Here is a 21,497-nt window from a genome sequence, read left to right as displayed (position 1 = left end):
ACACAATAATAATAATAATAAATAAATAAAATAAAATAAAATTTTTAATCAAGATTATCTAGAGAGCTCTCTTTATCCATATCATAGTTATGTGCCATATTGCTTTGGCATGCTCTTCGAAGGATTCCTAAGCCTGAAAGAAAATAAATAACTGCAGCAACAAAAAGTTTACCTACTCTCAAAATTGTTTTTGGCTGCATGGCAAAAAAATCTAATTGTTGCACACGTTAAACAGAAATAGTTTAGAAAGAATACAAAAATATATAATGATAAGTTTGCTACCACAACAATGAAGGTAGTCAGGGGTCTAAACACTTGCTATCACATCAAGTATTCACCGCCACTTCAAGACTTTCTGGCTCCTCCTTGCCATTATCATTCATCTCTTCTTGCACTTCATCGGTCCCCATAGCGTTTTCCTGAACTAAATCACCCTTTTCAATCTCCAAACGCATTAAAAGCCTTTCTAGCAGTTCCTGGCAGTCAATTGCTGTAACCATCACACTCAAACAGGCCCTACCCTTCCAGCATCCTATTGCTATTGTTGACGCATCAATTTGGACAGGATTTGACAAAGCTTCCCCACCTGCCGAATCAGCAGATCAATAATTGAGTAAACAAACAAATTCAGTGAACCTATTAACATCTTGTAACAGTATGCACTGTAAAGACCTTTACTTAATACTATCACACAGCACCCCATCATCAGCTTTGAAGCCTTTTCTCCAAACTCAGCATCAACAAAATCCGCAAATTTAATAGTCTTGTATTGCAAAAGGTGTTTGAAGTCTACCAGAGATGCATATAGAATCTGTTTGGTGATGTATGGAAGAATTACTGGTAAACCTTCAGATGATATCCTGAAAGAACATGGTGCAGAGTTACCTTCCCGGGATGTTTGCCGCTCCTGTTTAAAGGAAAAAGAAAAAATAAGTAAAAAGTTAATCTAAAAATAGAATTTTTTTTAGTTCATTTGGACAACTCTTTGTTGCAGATCAAGCATGTAGCTCCTTTGTTCATAGCTTTAGTAAAGAGACAATGAGTGAAATAAAGTTGGTAAATACGTAGGTCTGTGATTAATGAGAGTTTTTAATTCTAAATGAGTAGAACACAAATAAGCTGAGAATGGGTAGCAAAAGATGTGGATAAAGAACTTTGACCCAAGTCCATTGGAAGGGAGTGCAAGGCAAGGAAAAATAATAAAGATTAGAACGACTGGAAGCCAAGTTATGCTGGAATATACTTACAAACATTTTCAGGCCAACAGAAGTTATCTTAAGTTGCTGTCCAACTCGGAAATTTAGATCAAGAGCATCCTTAACTGACTTCGAAACATAGTAAATTCTCTTCACACGGTTTGTGTCACCGTTTCTGGAGACAAGCTGACCACTAAGCTGAAACGAGTCGTCGATGCCATAGAATGTCTTTATGCTGTTGATAATAGTTTCATCATTGAAGAAAATAACAGGGTCAATCCCTTTCCATTTGCCTTGAATTTGTAACTTCCTCTTCCCACCAGTTCTTTCAGATTTTGTTTCCGTGTTAACAGGCACTTCAGTTTCCTCCGAATCGACCTTTTCACATGTCAAAGGATCAGGTTCCACTGCAGCCCCATCTTCATTATCAATAGAATTAGCCTCCAAAGAGCCTTCTGGATCTTTTTCATCTGTACCGTCTGCTAAATCAACCTCCATTCCATTCAATTCCTCTGTATCCTGGTTTTGTAATTTTTTAGGTGGATCATCATTTCTAGGGAGCATCTTCTCTTCTGGGTTGATATGTTTCTCCTGGACTACTGCAGGAAATAGACTTGTAAGAATACATAAATATACATATTTCCTCATAGATGCCAACTGAAAGCTCAGAAAGGGAGGAAGCACTGATGCTCCTCGCATTGTTGGAACTCAAGCTTTGCAGAAGCAGATGGTCATCAAGCATCATACTAAATGGAGCTTATTATGCTTGTGCCACCAGCATTAGCTAAATATTCTTAGTTATAGTAAAGCCAAAACCTTAACTTATAAATTTATAAAAATAACAAGCTGTCCCAGTGTTATTACCTGGCAGCGGGGAAACTTTCTGGAGGACAGCAATGAAAAAGGCTCCAGAGTTCTGATCATGAGGAACTAACCTCATGCAACGTTCTAATGGAAGATCGGAGACTTCCTCTTCCAAATCATCCGCCGAAGTCAAAACATCTTCCACTTGCTGAAGTCCTTCATCAGAATTTACATCAGTAACATTCCCATGCTTAGGTTCAATGTCAGTTACGTCCATATGGCTACTGCCAGAAGGGAACATGCTGGGAACAATCCCGATTCTCCGGAATTTCCGAACATGTTTGTGGGAAGCTAACCAGATGCCCTTGTCACGTACCTACATACACAGAGAACATAGTATTTCAAATGCAGCAGACTAGTGTAATGCCAAACACAAGCAGATAAAAGTAAAAGGTCATAACACTTTTCTTAATTGAGACCAAAATATACATCACATTGTTTATATAAGCAAAATGCCGGAATGTGTTTAGGTGTCAACACAAATTATAAAGCTTTTAAAATGTTTTTATTTTTTATTTTATACCCCCAACAAGATATATTCTCTTTACAGCAACCAGAATTTTACCATATATTTACTCAACAATGAAGCCTAGTAGTTTGTTACTTTTTTAATGTCTTAAATCTTGTTCGTGTTCCTGTCAACATAATATTAAGGGTTCACATGCTCGTGCACATTACCAAACATCAATTTAGAGTGTCCGACCAGGAGCAGGTATTGTTTTCTATTGACACGTCCAGAAAGATGCAAATGCTTAACTCCAGAGTTTTAGGCAATGGAAAGACTTTTCATTGTATAGCATAAGTTTAGTAATAGCAAGACACAAACTAATGCACACCACAAATTTTGATCCATATAGAAATAGCATATCAAACCATAGACAGGAACAGGATTAAAGCCTGGATTCAGAGGAGTCATGACTCACCTTCCACTTTCTAAGACCTGGCCGACGAATAAGTTGGGGAACCTCATTTGAGACATCAACGAGTTCAACAGATCCTTCACATTTCCGCAAAATCTGAAGAATGTGGAAGACAAGGGCAACATTATTAAACCATAGTAGAATGTAAAACATAAAATGTTCCTGGCAAACAACAATGAGTCATAAAAGATGGTGACTTGGGGGGTGCAACCAGTAAGATCATATCTATAAACGACAGCAAACAAGTAAATCATTACTTTATCATAATTCTAATGATGATAAAACAATCTAACACATTTCACCACCAAACTATAAATGGTTACATGTAATAACAAATACATTACCTCGGCAACCACAGCCTCATTCTCCACTGGATTCATGGAGCAGGTAGAATAAACAATTCTTCCACCAACTTTGAGTAGAGATATACCTGCAGTAACAAAAACCACCATCGTAAGTGCAATATGCCCCGCTGAATGGAAATGGAAAGAAATAACTCTTAGAAAAAGAAAGGAGCCCAATCCAAAATTAAGTATGTGGCAGGCTTATTGAGATAATGGAGCAACACTGTTAACACTCTAGGTTACCAAGTATGTTAATGTTTAAGCAATAGACATTCATCCAAAATCTCAATTTTATTAAACCAAAAAAAAAGGATAAGAGTATTTATCAAGATACCAATCATCTTGACATTCTCTTCAAAAAGTTTTTCTTTCAAGGAAAACTAAATGAGTCAAACAACCTCTAGTGGACTGATATGCCTGTTATGCAACGGCAATGGAATTAAAACTTTTGGAATCGAATGACTTATCAAGAATGCTGTGTTCAGACAGACATCAGGCATTTCATCAATTTTCTGGTCTTCACTAGTTGACTGGTAAGGGTTCATTTATCAGCCAATGTGACCCTGAGCAAATAGTGGATGATAATTTTGACCTAGGCTAGCATGACTAACAATCAAAAAGCAACATCAACATATTCAACTCCGTGACACACAAAGACAATAATAAAAAATTACCAACCTAGAAAACTTAAAAACCATTTGACCATAGATCATAAAAGAACTTCAATATTATATGTTTTTAGGAAAGGTACCTCGCATGGCTATCTGAACTTGTAGGCTATGGAGCCCATTGCCTAATCCTACATTCCTGCATTATGGCAATGCAAAACTAATTCCACATGTAGTGTAAAACAGCAAATGAAGATTTAAAAAAGTATTAAGAGAAAAATATCCAACCATTTTCTCCAGATATCTGGAGCCTTGCGCAGGGTACCGTCTCCACTGCAAGGAACATCACATAGCACACGGTCAAATAGAAGTTGACCCATGTTTGACTCTGATTCAATTCCTTTATCGAAAGCACTGGAGAAATTTTTATTTGCTCGGCAACCAGGGAAGTGTTGGGCTTCATGATTTGTGACAATCAAGTTGGCAGTGCACATTCGTTTTGTTTGGTGGATGAGAAGATTACATCTTTGGACATCAAGATCATTTGCTATAACCTATTGATGAATTTTTTAAAAAAAAAATTGAAGAAAGAATAAAATGAACCAAATTAGCAAACAGAACTAAAATAATGAAACAAGAGCTCCACAGATGACCATGAAAACTTGCTCTAGCAAATTAGCAGTAATGTTGCTAGCTACATTTTAGATGTAATACAGAGAAAGAGAAGCAGAAGAAACCAAATGAACCAGATAGAGTAGATACTGGCATAGAAGATAATTAAAGTAGGACAAACCATTCCATTAGGAAGAGCTCCTGGATTTGTTGATTGATGTATAATCTCCAGCAATTGGAATGTTTTTGAACCAGGAGCTGCACACACTGGATAACACAAGAGAAAGCAGTGAGGACAACCACATTACGTTTGTTTTCAATTTTTGGATTAATAATGCATTAGTGTTTCATGCCTATAACCTGCAACTCAAAACCCATATCAAAATAGCAAGGTATACAAGATGCAAAATTAAGATGTAAGAGTATAAACTTTATTTATTTATTTATTAACCAACGCATGCTAGTGAGGCTCAAACCCAAGACCTGATTACTAGCGAGGTAGCTCCTTACAACTAGAGCTAGATCTTGGCTGAGATGTAAGAGTATAAATTAAAACCTCCTATGAAGCTTTTAAATAATAATAAATAAAAACAGACAGACAGAGAACATCATTTGCATAAACTAAAATGGGAAAACAAGCTTTGTTTTTAAGAGAGAGAGAAATAGAGAAACAAGCCTTAGATGTGCATAAGTTGCTTACTGTCAAGTACAAAATGATCTGGTTGCACATCCAGGAAGAGGGGAGGTACCTACAACAGAAACAATCCTTAAGCTGAAGAAAAAACTGCAGCCATTGAACACAGAAATTTTTATAAATAATAATGTTATTGCAAAACCCCCAACAGTTAAGTCAGCCCACCATGCTGACAGCCTCCTGTCTGGTGATGTTTCCGATTTCATTTTCTAGTTTTAGGAACTTGTGGAACCTGAAAGTGGTAATCATAATTAATGTTAACTCTTTCACATATAGTTCAATAATCCAAATCAGCTGATCATATTTCAGACAACTTACACATACTGTAAAAAGATTCCAATAGCAAAGAACCAACAAACAAAAAGGTAAATCATATCATTTGAATTAAAGTTGTTAATAGCATAGCTTATGATAATACACAGAATAAATATTGATATTATTAATAAAATTAACGAGAGAGATGAACAGCTTATGCTTTTCATGATCATTGACAGAATAAAGTCAAACAGCTCTCAAGTGACAGGTGCAAACACCATAAACTGACAACTAAGCTAAAGATTTAGCATCTGCACAGAAGAAAGCTAAAACAAGAAAAGAAGTTTACATCCAATATAAATATTAGCCATGGTGTTTCCATACAAGAGGACTTATATTAGGAGCTACAAACTCAACACAAACACTCCAAAATTCCAAATACAGACTTGCAGCCAATACTTGCACAACTGAAGAGGGTTCATAGCATCGAGAAATTACATCTCCTGACAAAGTTCCCAATGCTCCCATCATAATCCACCATTTTTCATGAAAAGCTAGCAGTAAGCAAGTATATGGCCATAAACTAACATAAAAAATTTAGTGAAAATTTTATCCTCGACCAAATACCAAGGTACAATCAAATTCTTACTGTATTGAGGTCACTTACTAAATTCTCCCAAACACCCAATAAACTCTTCCTGATCATGAATCCTTATTTTTGAAGCAAAATTTGACCTTTTTCACCAAACTTCACTTTCTCAGCACAAGATTATCTGAAAACTGTATCATGGCAGGTTTGTTGCAGCAAAGTTTAAATATCATATGTTCTCTGTGATTATTAATGCATGAGAATTAAAAAAAAAAAAAAAGGAGAGAGAGAGATCTCTCATAGGAAATCTTGGACACCAATATTCAATGTGCCTAAACTTCCATCACAGCTTTTACCAATTCAAATTTGTATTGTAAAACACACAGACTAAAGTAACTACGAGTAATTTTTATGCATGCAACCATCCACACACAGAAAGATTCATATAAACACATAACCAAATGAACATAGAAGGAATTAGCATTACTGGTGAGGCTCCATACAGCTCCTCCTTTATACATTTTAGGGTGAAGCCATTCCTCTGTTACCACTTAAAGCTACCAAAAAGAACATCATATAACGCATAATACCTCTCAAGGGTTTGGTTCTTCCTCAACTGCATGCGAGAAAAATTTGAATGCCAAGCAAGATTGTTGGGGTACCAAGGCAACGGTCTAATAGGCTCCACTTCACCCTCTTCGATTACCTGAAGAATAAAAGACAATAAGTTCTGAAGAGAATGCAGCACGATTTTAGATGTGTTACTCTCAGGAAGTAAATATTGTGCCTTACCTCAGTTTGAAGAGATTTCATAAAGTCATTCTCCAACTGAGATCGAATATCTGAACAAAATTGGCTACTGCAAAATAAAAATAAAAAACAAAAACTACTAACTAAGCTACAAATTTTTTGCGATGACTCATTCAATAGCTGAGAAAAGAAAAATTAAGTTCAAAGGAAAAGGAAAGATCAAGTGTGGAGTAAAGCATAGGAATAAGGAAAGTCCTTCAACACAGGAAAGAAGAAGAGCACCCTTGGTAAACCATCCTTTTATTCCATAATTTCAGTACTGGAAATACCCCAAAAAAGGCCAAGAATGGATCGTTTAGACGAATTTCAGTTGCTGTTAATGGTGCCACCGGGATTTGAATAACCTTTTGTTTCAGAAAATAGAAAAATATAACAGAAAATGCTGATGGCCCCGTTAACACAACCTCTACCACCATGCCTGCTGCAGCCTAATCCTGTTATAAAACTATCGGCTAACATATCCGACGACATAATCCCGGATCAGTTTTACTATTGCCTCCCAATATTCCTATAGAATTTCAATGCAATCAGCAACCAATCCACAAACTTTGACTCCAGTACCATTTGAAATTCTAATTTTTGAGTTCCCTTGATTCTTATACATTATTATTATTTAACAAGCATAATGTAATCTGTTTCAATATCAATTCTTTTTTTATTTTAAACCTAAAAGCTCCGCCGCCCCCTCCTTGTTAGCATAGAGGTTGAGCAATATGTGAAAATAAAACTAGTTACAATCTAGTGCTTATACCTGGGAATCGAAGGAGCTATGTACCCAGTTAATTAAGCTCCACAGGCCAAGCAACCCACTCAACAGGTAATCCAAGTCGAAAATCACCAACCAAACATAGCTAATCACATGCCAACGACAGCAGCAAACACAAAGAAGAATTTCCAGGACATTACCACAGATAATGTAGGCATTAAGTTAAGCATGAAGTTGCAAGCCAACAATTCACAATTACAGAGCAGCAACTCCCTATTCTAAATTTACCCAATTGTTAAACAAGTTAAGCTCTAAACAACACCAAGAGTAGTGGTAATTTGTTTTCAAAATGTTTCTAGTAAATGAAGACTATGCGCTCCATAATTTAAAGTAAAATAGCACATAAGATAGAGAACTCACTAGAAGCAACAATTTTAATATAAAAAAAAAATGTGTAAGAAATATTTTTTTATAATTACCTAGAGTTGATTCTAAAAGCAGCAGGCAATGGCTTACGAAGAACTTCGATAAACCTGTCCCATTCTTCAGCCGCCACAATCCCTTGCTCCTATAATTACACAAACTCATTAAAGCATTTAAAAACAAAATAATTAAATAAACAAATATAGAAAGAAACCTGTAAGATGCATCAAGGAAAACAAGTAAAGTAGACCTTGTAGTACTCATCGAAGGAGGGATTCTGAGTGGCGAAGGGTTGCCACGGAGACGCATGACCGTCAGTAGAATCGGGATCTGATTTGGAACGTTTCCAAACATTCTCTCTGCTTTGCTTGAAATGTTTTCGTTGAGTGCGAGACCTGTAGCTCCTCCCTTCTCTTCCTCCGCCGCCCATTTTTTCTTTCTTTCCTTACGTTACTGTTAGACTCTCCCTGCCGCTATGCATACGCCCACTGCCTAGACTAGAGGCTAGTTGCTTCTTTCGTGGTGCCGTTTCCTGCGATACACGCCCGCCCTTGCGTTGCGTGCTATTGTTTTGCGCGTTATGATTACGAGTCACAGATTCATCTATGGGCTATGGACTTCATATACTAATTGTACGTGATTAACCCAGCCCACTTAATAATATTCCCACGATTTGCTGTTTTTGGATCGCCACAATCAAATCCAATCGAACCCATGTACCTCTTAAAAGTTCCACCACCTATACTCTATGTTTTTTGGGTGGGGGGCGGGGGGATGATTTGTTGGAAAAAAAATTTATGTGTTTAATTTTCAATTGTCCTTAATTATAATTTTATTTAATTATAATCTATTGTTCTCTTTTGATTTCTTATTGTTTAAATATTTTTATACTTAAAATTACTTTGAAATTATAATTTGAAATATGTGTTATTTCAACCAATGATTAATATTAAAAAACTTATCACTCATATAACTTTTTAATTTGTGTGTAGAGTAATAATAAAATTGAAAATAATTAAAAAAAGTAGCACAATAATACTTTGAGTTTTAAAAATAAAACAAATCAAATGAAATTTGAAAACTTAGAAAAGTGTATCTAAAAAAAGAGATATTTTCGAAAATAAAATGAATATAACTAAAAGGAGGGTTTTATGAGAAGATCATAAGGTGCCAATAGTCTAACTCAAAAAAAAAAAAAATTGTGTTCGGCAGCGGACTTTTTGTCTGAAATTGTCCTATTAATAATAAAAATCTCAAAAAAAGTAAATTGGACTATTATTAGCCACCTAATCCATTAGCTTAATGATGCATTTACTAAATAAGAATTAAGATGGAATGGAATGTAAAAAGAGAATGGGAATCATTTTAAGTTATTTACTTAAATGTATTAATCAAAATCAGAATGAGTTAGAATGCTATTAATGTGTTTACTTTGTCTTATAATTGAAATATGAATGAGTTAAATTGTTTCAAATTATTAAAAAGTTCTTAATTAGCTATTGTCATAATTATTATTTTGTACGTTAATTATTGGAATTATTACTATTATTTAATAATGATAATGATGATGATGATAATAGTAATCATGCATTTAAAAAAATAATAGTAATAATAATAATCAAAACAACCAAATAATCAGAATAAAAAATCATCATCAATAACACAATAATATCAAAAATTACCATCATCAATTTCTCAAATAATAATAAAAATAATCATCATCATCTTTTTTGCCAAAAAAAAAATCATCATCATCGGTTCAAAAAATAATAATCATCATCATCATGGACTGCATGGTTGCCGATGGGGAGGAGATGGCTAATGCTTCCATGTGAAATCGACTGCTGACGCATCAACGACTACTGTTTTCAGCGACAGCGAGTGTAGTTGCTGTGATTTGGGAAGCTGCCGCTATGGCGCCTAATCCAAGTGCTGGGAGGGAGGCCAGAAATGCTTGGCTATGATGGAGGCTTCTTCAAGTGATTTGGCTACGATGGAGGCTGCCTCAAGGGTTCGAAATGTTTGCTCTTTTTTTTTTTTTGTTATTTATAATTTTTAATTTAATGGAGGTATGTTCAAAATTTTAAATTTTTGAAAATTTTATAAGGGTCAACATTGGTAATACTGGAAATGGGAGACTGACTCCCAACCTATTTTGGGGAGTCAATCTCTCATTTCTTATTCTCAAATTAGGGTGAGCCGACGATTCCGATTATAATTTTCGCATCTATTTTGCAAAGTAAACATTGTCAATGATTCTAATTTTAGATTCAAATTCCTCAATCTGGAAAGTACACCCATCATAAATGTGGCAGTTACTGAGATTGATGATGTCTTCCTGTATTCTCTTGCATATTTATTATTTCAATTATAGTAACAACTAACAAGACAAATTTTACATATATCGAATTGCATTTTGGATGTTATCTATTGTAATTGTAGTATTAAAAAAAAAAAACTCATGCCACCTTATTAAAAAATATATAAACTTAAAAATATTTAACAGTATTGAATATTCAATTTGATATATTGCATCAATTTTTTTAAATAAAAAATATTAAATATTCCAAATAAAATATAATACATGTAACATGTATAATTTTTACATTATTAGACCAAATATATATGTGTGTTTGAGTGTAAACATGGAGATGTCATATCTTCCTCCTCTAATATACGATGATGACATGTTATTTGACCGGTAATGTACTAAACGACCTATCATCTTCAATATGTTTGCAAATAAAAATTTAAAATATTTAGATGTAATATGGTTAAAAAAATATATGACTTGTCCTGTTTAAAGTGAAATTTTAAAATAGTTATTTTTATAAAATAAAATAAAAAGTAGAAAAGCAATATTAGCAGTGTTAGTTTTTTCAATTTTTTTTTGCAAAGTACTGTTTTTGTTTTCAAAAGTGCGCTTTGGAATAAATGAGTTACTTCTGGTTTTGTTTTGATTTATCATCTCCACCACAATTATGACATTTCCACGTTTAATAGTTTGGGCCGGCATATACCATCCACACTTTTTCGTTTATTATAATTGTAAAGGTGTCACATCGTCCCTCAATTAACCACCAGGACATCATCGTTTTGCCTGATAATCAGCCAAACGATTTGACATCTTCAGCATGCTTGTAAATAAACATTTGAAATATTTAGATGTAATGTCATTAAAAAATATATAACTTGCCATGTAGAGAGTAAAATTTTAAAGTAGTCATTTGTATAAAAGAAATAAAAAAGCAATGTTAGCAGTGTTATTTTTTAAAATTTTTTGCAAAGTATGCTTTTTTTGTTTTTATTTTTTTTCAAAAGTGTGTTTTGGGACAAATAAGTTGCGTCTGATTTTATTTTTATTTAGCTAATGCTCGTTCAATTTTAAATTTTATAAATGCTCTACTTATCCACATATATTAAGATTATGAAAAAAAATAAAATTTTCAAATGAAATGTAATACATATAACATGTACAATTTTTATATTATTGGACTATATATACATTTTTAATGTTGGGAAAGATAAACATGGAAAAATATTTTGTTTAATTGTTCAAAAATGAATGATCTCCTACTTTCATCACAATCATATGGAATTCAACATAATAGACGACGTGTCTTTGGGTAGCAAATTTGTGGTATGTTATTTTCACAAAAAATGTAAACTGCGGATTGTAAATAGTATGCGACGGCTCGTAAATTAGTATGTGCTGGTGGATACGATTTACGCTTTGTCGTTTAACATAATAGATGAGATAACATGTCGTCCTTCAATAATATTTTAAATATAATGTAATACATATAACATGTACAAATTTTATATTATTGGACCAAATTTAAAATGAATGTTATAAGAGGCCAATAAACAAATTTTCTATATAAAGTCCAAAGTATATACATAAATATATTCATACTTAAACGTTATTTTCAAGTGAATTTTTTAAATTTAAATTTTACCAAAATATAGAAATAACCTTTGATTTTCTTTTGATTTTGATAATAGTATGTGCTTGACAAATCTTGATGTTGAATTGTTTTAAGAAAATAAATAATTAAATTGGACATAATTTTAAATGAAATTTATATAAACAAGTGTATAAAATATTATTTATTGCGTATATAGAATAATTGATAACTAAAATAAATATTTTATATTATTAATTTTATTCTTTGTATTATTATTTCAATATAATTTGTAATAATAATAATATTTTTAAAGTTAATAATTTTATTTTCTAATTAATAAGGATAATTAATTTTTATAATATATATATATATATATATTATGTTAAATATAAAAATTATTCCCAAAATAATATTTTAAAAAACTACTCCTTTTTTTTAATATGTTGTAAAATGAAATAACTTTACTAAAATTAATTTTTTTAAAATTATTAAATATTAAAATTAAGTTTAAACTTTTTAAATTTATTTCGAATCTCCCAAAAACAATCTACTCTGAAAACTTTTGGTGTTGAAAATGCTTTTTGACTAGTAGACATTGAGCATCGAGCTCAACATTAAAATAAGTCTAATTGATGTGGGTGTCATTATGTTGTATCATCTATCTTTTATAAGGCAGAATCTTTGTGTGATCATCCTCCGTTCTCGATAAACTTGGCCTTTTATATTAGATAAAGCAATTGGCACAAATCTCGGGTTAAAAAGTAACTCGAGATTTGCCGGTTGGGTTATCGTAACACGTAGCCCATCCTTCGTATCATAAATGTTATTGATTTGGTAATTATTTCAGTATCTCACAGGCATTGAACTTATCAGCATCTAAAAGTTGTGCCCACGTGTAACTGAGTTAAATTGACTATTGGATGATTGGCATCTGTCGTAATGTCATTTGTGCTGCACTTTTTTTTTTTATTACACTCATGGCTCACTTATCCCTCACTTATAACATATTACATTATATACGTGAAACTATTACTCACATTATAATATATTATATGATAGGAAAATTATTATTCGTATATCTTATATTTGTTTTATTATCAAAAATATTATAACACTTTGAGAATGTATTAATCATCTATCCTAAGTTGACGAAATATATCGGCCGACCACCAAATCGTTAATTATCGTTTGAAAGTTAACGGAATTACAGTAAATTGACGATTTTATCCTTAAAAATTATCACTTGTATACCCTTAAATTATCACTTGTATCATATAAAAAGACCATATTACCCTTCTGACGTTATCATATTTAAACGGTAACTAATGATTTGGTGGTCGGCTGATACATTTTATCAATTTAGGGTGAACGATTGATACACTCTTAAAGTGTTGTAGTATTCTTGATAATTGAGTAAACTAAGGGTATACAAATGATAATTTTCTTATATAATACTATAATAAATGTTATCAGATCTTATATAATATTGTAAAATTTTAATTCTCTCTAATATTCGAAGGGTTTAAAATTTCTCTCAAATTTTTAAGGAATGACGCCCCACTCGGCTAAGGCCGAGTGGTTCATTTATGCTGCAATTTAAACTAAGTGAAAATATGATGAAAGTGGAACAATAAGATGAGCACAGAGCATCATCGCCAATTTGATGAGGAATCACAGCCGATTCAAGTAGGTTTATGCTGCAAGTGATCAGGATTCAGGGCCACTGAAAATGCTAGTCCAACTAACATCACGTGTCGGGGGCGGGGGGGCCTCAATCACGTTCCTTCCCCCACGACCCGGAGCCGATGATGCGGGGATATTGGACCACTTCATTGACAAAACTCTGAACTCTGATGATTTTTTTTGGGTCATCCTGCCACCAATTTTACCTTATTGCCCACGATAATTATTGACAATAATCTAAAATTATTATTACTTGAAAAAATGGTAAAAATCTCTCGTGGCTGGTCAAAAGTGTTTTGATTCACTGGATTTCATGAAGAGCCGAGCGGTCGCATACTTTAGGACGATCGTTAAGATGTATACGAATATTTTTTATCGTCTGATTATTTTAATTTTGGATTTAAGATTTGTTTTTTTTAAGCACCACCGGTTTTTATTATATTTAATTTTTCATTTTAAAGCAATTGATTATTCGATCCGAGTCAAACTACTGGCTCAATTTATCCGTTTTTGCATTTGATAGGTACAATGAATAGAGCAATTATTATCAGTGATAAGACATTTTTAATGTTAGATTGACGTTACTTTTACCCATTCACTGCAAAATCGATAATAATTGACCATTGCTTGGGAATTCAGCAACGTTTTTTGTGGGACTTTCTCGGGGCTTGTGATGAATTGAAATCAAATTCAGAGACTATTGAATTGAAGGCTAAAAACATCATCCAATTCGATAGCGGCGAGGCATTAGAGAGTGACACAGCAACCTATCTATGTTGGATAATTGTCCGTGATCAAATACCTAGAGAAATGAATTTAGTATAATCTTTTGATGTGATCACAGTACGTCCATGATCAAATTCTTCAACCACGCAAGTACTGTTTCATATTAAATGCTGATTATACATATACAACAACCAAATTTTCATTTAACGAAATAAAAATGATTTGCTATGAATTAGAAATATACGTTATAATAAACTGCCCATTTAGATGTGAAGACCTTATTTAATGATGTGGTTTTAAAGTTATAGTTCCAAAAAGAGATAGTTTGTGTAATATTAATGTTTTAAAGCTATGGTTCCAAAGTGAAGAAATATTAGCTATAAAGAGAAAGCAGATGAGATTTGAGTATTTAATAAGCATGAATTTTATTTTATTTTTCTTTAAATAAGCAAGGATAGTATATATAATTTTCATTAAATAATCATTGAATAAATTTTAAAATGTTAATCAAATGTTCCAGTACTTTCACATAAAAGCACCGCCGTCAAGCACAATGCCAACCGTAACTAAGTTGATTCAAGATGTATTCAATAATAAGAGAATAAGTGAAAGTATATGAAGCAAATCTTACAAAATAGTAATACCAAATATGATACCGCATAGAATGTGTAAAGCACACAATTTTAATCTAATTTATAATCAAAATAGAGAATTTATATTTGAAATTCAAATGGTTGGTTGCTTTCAGACATTACAAGTAGATCATTCATAAGCTTATGTGATACCATACTTTGAAAATGCTACGCTTAAAACAGCATCAATACTAATTACTAATAGTTGAAATGGACATGGATTGACACAGTGTCTTCCACAAAATACGTGAATACGGCCTAAACCAGTTGACCCTTTTTTTAAAGTTAATCAATGGATAAGGCAACAGAAAGTGGCCGCGTAAATTTTAATAATTCAGTCAGAAAGCATCATGGGTGTCGCAATAGTTGACGCGCTAGAAAGTAATCTAAATCCAAATCTTCATCAGCCACTAAAAACTTGAACAAGGGCCCAAAATCTGACCATCCAAAATTGGTTTCTGTCAGTTAAACATCCTTCTCAATTACTCTCAAGCAAATTGGCCCTCTCCTTGCCTCCTCTTGTCATAACAAGAATGCCCTGTACATTGTTGACACCAATTCACTAAACTTAAAAACAGAATCCAATCCCTCTCTCCATTCACAATCACACACAGCCAAAGAAATTAAAACAGCCTGACACTCGTAAGCCAAACCGCCCCACTTCATATTTACTTATAAACTCAACAAAATACTCATTTTGGACCTCACCCACTTCATTTTGCTTATTTTGCAAGCCCAAGAAGATGTCGTTTTCGATACTATTCTTCCTTCTACTAATAACCATGGCAACTGCAGACCCTCTCCGGCCTCGATACTACTCGGAGACCTGCCCGGAAGCAGAATCCATCGTCGGAGATGTGATTATGAAGGCCATGATTAGAGAACCAAGAAGCGGAGCCTCTGTCATGCGGTTCCAGTTCCATGATTGCTTCGTTAATGTAACAACTATACAGAAACCGATTCTCTTATAACAGTGGTAATAATAATATGTTTCTGGTCTTGTGGATGATGAATTGTTTATAAAATCTTGACAGGGTTGTGATGCTTCTATGTTGCTTGATGACACACCAACGATGCTTGGAGAAAAATTGTCTCTTTCGAACATTAATTCGCTGAGATCATACGAAGTCATCGATGAGGTCAAAGAAGCATTAGAGAAAGCCTGTCCAGGAACCGTTTCTTGTGCTGATATCATTATCATGGCCTCAAGAGATGCCGTTGCACTGGTAACCCCTAAAAAAAAAAAAATTATTATTATTATTTTTCTTCGAATTAACTTTACCTTAATTTATAATTTAATTTAGGCCAGTCAAAAAATATGGTCGCCCGCAATTAAATAATGCGAAATGGGTCCTCTCTCCCACTGTCACCTATGTTCTCAAGTTGACAGACATATAATATTCGCCTAATCGTTTTAACTTTAATTCAAAAGTAACAAAGCATGATAACGGGTGCAAAAGTTGGGTTGATTAGAATATGATTTCTTCGTTTTGCCATCTTACAATATATATATATTTTTTTAATTTTATTTTGTCGAGGATGAATGATGCCTAGCTAGATTATCTTGAATTTGCAGTAATTGCATTTGAATTTTGATATATTTCACTAACTTGGATCACTGGAAAAATATATCATTTCTAGAAATTTTTTAGTCTATGAAAGCTATAGCTAGATTATAAATTAATAATTTATTGTCGTTGTCAATTGTTTTGACCCGCATTCATTTAATTACTTTGTGAGTCGGTGATCGGCTACCATTTGCAGGCAGAGAGTAAAACCCTACGTTAAAAATGCATAACATATACTACGACTATCCAAAATTTTGTTTTCATTTTATAGTTTTGATCATTATTTGCAATTTAGTTAATTAACCAGAAGGATGTATGATATGAACAACAAAACTGAGTGGTATCTTGAAACAGAGTGGAGGGCCCAGCTGGGAAGTGAAGCTGGGAAGAAAAGACAGCTTAACGGCCAGCCAAAAGGATGCGGACGATATCATGCCAAGCCCTAGAGCCAATGCCAGTTTTCTGGTTGACCTGTTTGCCAAATTTGATCTCTCCATCAAAGATCTTGTAGCCCTTTCGGGCTCACACTCGATTGGCCAAGGCCGATGTTTTTCGATCATGTTTAGGCTATACAATCAGTCTGGGTCAGGCAAGCCTGACCCTGCCATCGAGCCTAAGTTCAGAGAAAAGCTAAACAGGCTTTGTCCAATCGGCGGCGATGAGAATGTAACAGTAGACCTTGATGCAACACCTCAAGCTTTTGATAACCAATATTTCAAGGACTTGGTTGCCGGTAGAGGATTTCTGAACTCTGATGAGACGCTGTATACTTATCCGTGGACTAGACCATATGTGAAGCTTTATGGCAAAGATCAAGACAAATTTTTCAAGGCATTTGTGGAGGGAATGATAAAGTTGGGTGACTTGCAATCCGGGAAGCCTGGGGAGATTAGAACCAACTGTAGAGTTGTTAACAGCCGGGCTGTGGACGTATTGTTGGAATCTTGAGGAGCAAACAGCATTATGATGATTAGAGGCATTTCTAGAATACAAAAAGCATTGAGAGTTATATAATAAGACTAGATACATTTTCATCCAGTGTAATGTTCCTAATTCTGATGCTATAGAAACTGGAATTGGAGAGTGAGAATGTAAGCGTCTATGTTATCATGGTTTGGATGGCTTTTGATGATTAAAATTACTAAGAACTGATCTTTCTTTTGGGACTATGGCAGGTCTTCTATTGTCGTTTTTAAGTATAATTTTACCGTCTCGTGATATGGAACCTTCAACTTATGGACTTTAGACCCTTTTTCAATCACCAATTGGGAAGGCAAGAAGCACTTAACATTAGAAAATATTTAATAAAGTAAAACTGTTCTATCCAGATCATGGAAGGTGTCATACACAATTACGCACTTTCTTTTTGTTTCTATCCAGTATCCTCTAAGTAGAGTAATCAAAATGATATCGATAGTCAAAGATTGCAAAAAGTAGAAAAAGATGCTTCAGAGTCGTAAAGCCTGCAATATTTATCCTCGGCAGTGTAGCATCACCATTCGGATGATGAAAGGAAGATGGTAGTGGTCCTTTAACTCCCTTCTTGCAGTTTCAGGGTAATGTGGCCCGACTCTTTTCACAGAGCATTTGCATTTACGCCGAAGAGAGTGCGATACAATCCAGCTGTCAAATGGAAGCAAGTTTGATCCAAAATCAGACTTCCGTTCAAGATGGACCACATTGATCTCACCCGCTTCCAGTGGAAAATAAGCAATTTGAAAACCAGTATTTATCTGGTGAGGTAATGAAGCGTTCAGGCATGGACCATGTTGACCTCAGTCACCAGTATTTATCTGGTGAGGTAATAAAGTGTACGAACTCTTCGTTGAAAAATCTCTATTAGAAATATATATAAAAATGGCAGATTACTGATGCCTGTTATCGGCTATCAAACGCTCCAATGCAGTTACAGAAAAATTACTTCATTGCACTAATTGCAACTTATTTCTCGTTAAACACACATTGAATTATTGAAATCTCTTCAGCAGCCGATCATAAGTAATAACCAAATATCCCATCTGCATGCCAATAAGTTTCAAAATTTTGACAAAAAATTTGAAACATCAATAATTGATAAAGGTAACCACATTATGACATTTAAACACCAAACTAAAGAAAATAGCTGAGCATCAACCAATTTAAGTAAACAAAATCGAAAAGTGTCTATGAAGGTTATTGTATCACATTCCATGGGATATTAAGTCAAAAACACTCGAAATTTCCTCAACCTATTAGAAAGAATTCAGCAGGACAATACATAACCGACCAAAGAACAACTATAGCAAAGAATCTAATCTAAGCTGCAATAGATGGCTTTGAAGCAGCAGAGAGCCTAGACCTCTTCTTTGCCAAACTCTCACTGCGGCGTTCACGCTGCTCCTTCAACCTGGTAGCAAGGAGCTTCTGGTATTCCGCTGCTTCAGCCTTGGCCTTGGCAATTCTCTGCTTCTTTTCTGCAATTCTTGCACGCTTCCTTTGCAGAGTCAAAGGAGTTACCAACCTCTGAATTTTCGGTGCCTTGCTAACCTTCTTACCTGCCAAACAGAATATATGAAAAATAAGTTAACATACTTATCTCGTTGAAACAACAGTGGAAAGAAAAGACAAATGACTCACCAGATTTTGTTGTGAAGGTCCTACGATAGGTGTTAACGTACTTCCTAACATCATCCTCCTTGGAAAGGTTGAACAACTTCCTGATCTTCGATGCTCTCTTGGGACCTCTCATTCTGGGCTTTTCTGTATCGGTAAGTCCAGGAAGGTCATGTTCTCCCTTTTTCACAATGACCAAATTCAACACGGAGAGATCTGGACTAACTATGCATCCACGAACAGACTTCCTCCTGCGCTCTCCATCTCTCCTGCCATACCCACGGAAGCAAGGGGTACCTGCAATAAGCATCATTATTACTTAAAACCAGTTTCATCTTTCAAACATCACATTGAAAAGAAACACAGACACCACAACAGAAATGCATATGAGCAAAAGATGTGACACAGGTATGCAGTTTACAAACCACGGTGGAGCAGAAGACGAACACGGCCGGGAGTCAGCACTCCTTGCTTCATGGGAAAACCTTGCTTGTCGCAGCCACCCATAATCTTGAACACATATCCCTTGAACTCCTGTTAAAAACATTGAAATGTGCCTACTTGAGCTTTAGGAGCAAGGAAAATGGTGGATAGAAGAAACACTTATAATGAAAGAAAAGGCATGCAAGTAGAAATTCTAATAGCAAAAATGCACCTCGCCAAGAGCATCTCCATTGACTTCTTGAGAGATCCTCTTGTCAAAAAATGCTCGACTGCATCATTATATTTGTTAGTCAGAACTCCCGGCCTCAAGATAACATACAAATAGCACAGCAGTGGATAAATGAAAATTGATGTCTCATAAAAAATTTAAAAAAAAAATCCCCAACTGGTAACCATCACATTACATGAGACGGCACGCCATGAAATTAAAATAACACCAAAAACTACATTAATTAAGTATGTAGAAAATAAAACTCGCACAACTAAAATGCTAGCATCTAATCGCTTCGGCATTTCACATAATATAGCATTTCAAATAGAAATAAGAAAGAATTTACACCACATTGGACATTGGTTGAAAGAACTTTCAAAGAAGCACAAGAAAGCAGATATAAATGTTGACTACATGCCTAAAGTCAGGCAACTTAAACAGAGTAAAAAGGTTAAACTTGCTGTTGGCTTGAAGACCTTGGAAGATAATTACATATAATGCCGTTACATTTAAAATATTCAACTCTAATAATCAAAATGAGTATATCAACCCATCCATCCGGGTTCAATTTAGCTTTCAATCCGCAATTCATAACACGAAAAAGAAAGAAATACTAACATAAGAACCAACATCATGGAAAACTCTCTTCTTCTCCCATATTTCCATAAAATTTTGCTATTATAACATTCATAGAAAGGATCCGGGAAAAATCTTAATATAAAAAATACTACGACAAATATCTCTAATTGAGAGACTGAATCTTCAATAAAACAAGAAGCAAAATTTTAAGCTTTTTCAGTAAATAAACAAAATGGGGAAAAACAATAACAAGATCCAAAACTTGTAGGTTACGTACAGTTTCTGGTCATCGTCAATTTCGAGCTTCTTCTGGCACCCAGTGGTGGGATTTGCGATATTGAACTGGAACAAACCAAATCCATATTTATATCAGAAGATTTGAAAAAATCATTACATCAATTCAAATTAAAATACATAAGGTTTTTCTTATCAAACCTTCATCTTTGTTCGATAGAGTCTGTGGCTAAAGAGATGAGAAGCGCTTCGGCTCTAGTACTACTCCGACTCCTTCTCTGAGGATTAGGGTTTTGGGGGATCCAAAACTTATTTAATATATATGGATGACGTCAATGTGTTTTATAGAATAATGGTTAGCTTGTATCGGTGTTTTCGATTGCCCTTACACGTGGCTCCTTAAATACGGATATCGGGATTGACGGTCTCGATGGAGTTGATGAATGGGCTTGCGCTGGAAATATGCGTGGGCTTTTTTTGAATAATCCCATTCAACTTCTTAAGATACCCACAGACAGAAAAATAAATAATAATCATAACATGTATGACTGGACAGAGACAACTAGCAGATCACATGAAATATGTGAGGGAAGCATCTAACGCCCTACCAAAATCCTTATAAAACCCTCTATATAATTTGAATCGCTTGACAAATACTTTTCCAACTTTATACTTAAAAGCTACGTGCTGCTACGGTTTTAAAATGTTTTGATTTTATCTCACATTTGTATGTTGAAAATTTTTATTATTTTTTTATTATTTTTTTTAAAATTAAAGTTATATTTTGACACATTAGTGATTTTTATTTTACAATCACAATATGTTTTTTTCTTACAGCAGCCATGCCTTTTAAGGCAGAGTAGTACAACACCTTTGTACTAAAAAGCAAAATTCTTTTT

The 21,497-nt window shown here is 34.1% G+C and overlaps 3 protein-coding genes across 5 annotated transcripts; 1 reads left to right on the top strand and 2 right to left on the bottom strand.

Annotated features, from left to right (window-relative positions):
• Positions 1-26: 26 nt before the first annotated feature.
• On the bottom strand, positions 27-8,622 carry LOC102621904 (uncharacterized). 3 transcript variants are annotated; one of them, XM_006466193.4, is made up of 15 exons: positions 8,272-8,622; positions 8,078-8,166; positions 6,875-6,941; positions 6,673-6,788; positions 5,404-5,470; positions 5,245-5,293; positions 4,726-4,811; positions 4,221-4,486; positions 4,076-4,131; positions 3,325-3,410; positions 2,984-3,076; positions 2,061-2,376; positions 1,248-1,792; positions 673-907; positions 27-586 (listed from the first exon to the last, which is right to left on the bottom strand). In XM_006466193.4, exons 1-15 carry the CDS (start codon positions 8,449-8,451, stop codon positions 327-329), a joined length of 2,511 nt encoding a protein of 836 aa, XP_006466256.2. In that variant the 5' UTR covers positions 8,452-8,622; the 3' UTR covers positions 27-326. The 3 variants fall into 3 exon arrangements, with proteins under 3 accessions (XP_006466256.2, XP_006466257.2, XP_006466255.2); XM_006466194.4 differs by having other exon boundaries at positions 679-907; positions 1,248-1,795; positions 8,272-8,621; XM_006466192.4 differs by having other exon boundaries at positions 1,248-1,795; positions 8,272-8,620.
• Positions 8,623-15,385: 6,763 nt separating this feature from the next.
• On the top strand, positions 15,386-17,699 carry LOC102622610 (peroxidase 17). The gene is made up of 3 exons (XM_006466195.4): positions 15,386-15,908; positions 16,005-16,196; positions 16,893-17,699. Exons 1-3 carry the CDS (start codon positions 15,714-15,716, stop codon positions 17,484-17,486), a joined length of 981 nt encoding a protein of 326 aa, XP_006466258.2. The 5' UTR covers positions 15,386-15,713; the 3' UTR covers positions 17,487-17,699.
• Positions 17,700-18,648: 949 nt separating this feature from the next.
• On the bottom strand, positions 18,649-20,965 carry LOC102622902 (40S ribosomal protein S6). Its single transcript, XM_006466196.4, has 6 exons — positions 20,800-20,965; positions 20,642-20,706; positions 19,786-19,843; positions 19,556-19,664; positions 19,155-19,427; positions 18,649-19,072 (listed from the first exon to the last, which is right to left on the bottom strand). Exons 1-6 carry the CDS (start codon positions 20,803-20,805, stop codon positions 18,834-18,836), a joined length of 750 nt encoding a protein of 249 aa, XP_006466259.2. The 5' UTR covers positions 20,806-20,965; the 3' UTR covers positions 18,649-18,833.
• Between the last annotated feature and the right edge of the window lie 532 nt (positions 20,966-21,497).

Source organism: Citrus sinensis, chromosome 7, assembly GCF_022201045.2.
Source record: "Citrus sinensis cultivar Valencia sweet orange chromosome 7, DVS_A1.0, whole genome shotgun sequence".
NCBI classification, from domain to species: Eukaryota; Viridiplantae; Streptophyta; class Magnoliopsida; order Sapindales; family Rutaceae; genus Citrus; species Citrus sinensis.
Note: the sequence above shows the minus strand (reverse complement) of the source record. Positions and strands in the feature narration are given on the sequence as shown.